The 2,520-nt window shown below is 52.6% G+C and overlaps 1 protein-coding gene across 1 annotated transcript; it reads left to right on the top strand.

Moving 5' to 3' along the window:
- Positions 1–1,350: 1,350 nt before the first annotated feature.
- On the top strand, positions 1,351–2,322 carry UMAG_05936 (uncharacterized protein; the record flags this gene model as incomplete). The annotated part of the gene is made up of 1 exon (XM_011393969.1): positions 1,351–2,322. The coding sequence occupies one exon, from the start codon at positions 1,351–1,353 to the stop codon at positions 2,320–2,322; it is 972 nt and encodes a 323-aa protein (XP_011392271.1).
- Positions 2,323–2,520: the final 198 nt, after the last annotated feature.

Here is a 2,520-nt window from a genome sequence, read left to right as displayed (position 1 = left end):
GTTTTGTGCTTTCACACCTCTCCTATGCAGCTTCGCCTCTCACCCTCAGACTCTGGCCGTCAACGCATTCTTTGACAGCCGTTTCTGCCGTTTCTGCAGCACGGTGATGCCGAGTTGATGTGCGAGACTAGTTGGACCTCGAGTCAAGCGGCGTACTCGCCCATCGCCAATCTTGAATCACCATCGCCATCGCCATCGCCATCGCGAATCACGGGTGGGATTCGTGATTTTCCACTTTCTACATACACGATATACAAGCACGCATCTTTTATAATATGTTTACTCGCTTTGGCAGCTCGTGTGGGGTATTTTGCCACTAAAAGTGGGACACGATATAATCTCGCTTCCGCTTTCGTTGCGCAGCTTCTTGGTCTCTCGCTCATGCAGCTCGCAAAGATTCTATGCTAAGTTAATCCGAAAAGCCAGCAGGGCACGGCAGACTCACACTGGAGAGCCAGAGGCGTGTGTTGTACGACAGAGAACGGTGATCTTAACATGCTTGAATTATTGGATTACGTAGCGACGAGCGCGTACAGCCGCGAGTTCTGAGTCACGAGTCAGTTGTTCGTGACTAACGTTATTTCACGCGCCAGTCACGAGTGTGAGTCTGTGCGTCTCTGAGTTTACTGTTACAACTCTTATCGTGATTGCGGTGGTAACCTGTCAACCCCAACTTTGCAGTCGAGTGCCGAGCGCGCGGTCGGCTACCGCAGTCTCGAGTTGTAGTACAAAGCAAAAAGCTAGGCTTCGGCATGCATGGATGGGAAATCGTGAATGTCAAGCTCCAGGTCATACTCACGACTTACTCTCCGCGGAAGCGTCGTTGCGTGGGAAGCGAACGCTGTTTTTTTTTTTTTGTTTTTTTTTTGTTTTTTTTTTCACGGTTGTTGTTTCCTCCGCAATCCGAACTCGTGACTCGGAGCTGTGCGTGTGTTGTGACTCACGGCGTAGTTGTTAGACCCTTTCGCTAACATTCTTTACCTTCTCGCGTGCCTTGCCAAGTCGCCACTCACGACTCGCGATTCGCGCTCGCTCGGTGCATCACGAATCATGGTGAATTGTAATTAATCGTGCATGGTTTGTGCACCCTTTCACAGACGACATTCACGATTCACGATTCACGATTCACATTCGTGATTTCACGATTTTCACGAATTCGGTCGCGGTTGTGGCTCACGGTTGTTACTCCACACTCGGGGTGTGGCTGGTTTGGCTCGGCTCAGCCGGCCCGACAGCGTGTTACTGTACTGATTGGCACCGCCAACATGATCCTCACCTTCTCGCCGTCCTACGTCCACTACCATCCACCGCTTGAAAACCCCTTGTATCCAGAGAGCTGGTCCCATCACGATGAGCCTCACTGTCGATTCGATTCAACAGCGCCTGGGCGGTTACTACACCCAGCTCACTTCCACGCGTGCTGGTTCGGCCGTTCTGGCGCTGTTCGCACTCTATGTGGTACAAAAGTTTGCGCAGCATCGTCAGCGCGTTGCGGCGCGCAAAGCGTGGTCCAACACCACCTCCGAGGTTGCGGTTGTCACTGGTGGTTCCGGTGGGATTGGCATGGAGGTCGTCCAACGTCTTTCGGCTCGCGGCGTCAAAGTGGCCATCCTCGACCTGGTCGAGCCCAAGGGCGGCATCCTTTCCAACACAGTGCGCTTCTACAAAGCCGACATGACTGACTACGACAGCATCGCTGCAGCTGCCAAAAATGTCGAGAAGGATCTCGGTGCCGTCACCATCCTCGTCAACAACGCCGGTGTCGCTAACGACGGTCCTAGCATTCTCGAGTTTGACCCCAAAAAGACAAAGTTGACCATCGAAGTCAACCTTCTCTCGCACTTTTACACGCTCAAAGTTTTCCTCCCACACATGATCCGCACCAACCACGGTCACATCATGTCGGTCGCCTCGGCTGGTTCATTCATCATGCCTGCTGGCGGCGCAGACTATGGCGCTACAAAAGCTGCGCTCGTATCGCTCCACGAAACTCTTCAGCTTGAACTCGAGCTTCTCTACCAGAATCGCACCGGCGTGCTCTGCAGTATTGTCCATCCATACTGGATCGCCACGCCCATGACCGAAGCCATCTTTGTCCCCAAATTCCACAAAAAAATGATCAAACCCGAAGTGGTGGGTTCCAAGATGGTCGACCAGCTCCTCAGCGGTCAAGGCGGAAGTCTCTACGTCCCAGGATGGATCGGAAGGCTGGCCTGGATCCGTGTGTTGCCGCACTGGATGGCTCATAAGATCAGAATCCAGGGTACCCTCGATTTGGCCAAGAACAAGAGGGAGGATCGTCCGAACCCTCCGATGCCCTAGGTGATACTCTTGTCCGCTTGTATTCTAGCTCGCTGCTCTGACAGCTTCCCCTGTGGTAGAAATTTTGCCATCGTGAATCACGAATGCTATTCCATTCGGACGCGCAAATAGCCCAAATGGCACTTTTCGAGCAAACAAACATGGTCGTGATTCGTGATTGGCGATCGCATAGACAAGTGTTACTTCTTTTTGATCATG

Source organism: Mycosarcoma maydis, chromosome 20, assembly GCF_000328475.2.
Source record: "Mycosarcoma maydis chromosome 20, whole genome shotgun sequence".
Classification (NCBI taxonomy): Eukaryota; Fungi; Basidiomycota; class Ustilaginomycetes; order Ustilaginales; genus Mycosarcoma; species Mycosarcoma maydis.
The sequence above is the reverse complement of the archived record's forward strand: the minus strand, read 5'-3'. Positions and strand labels throughout refer to the sequence as shown.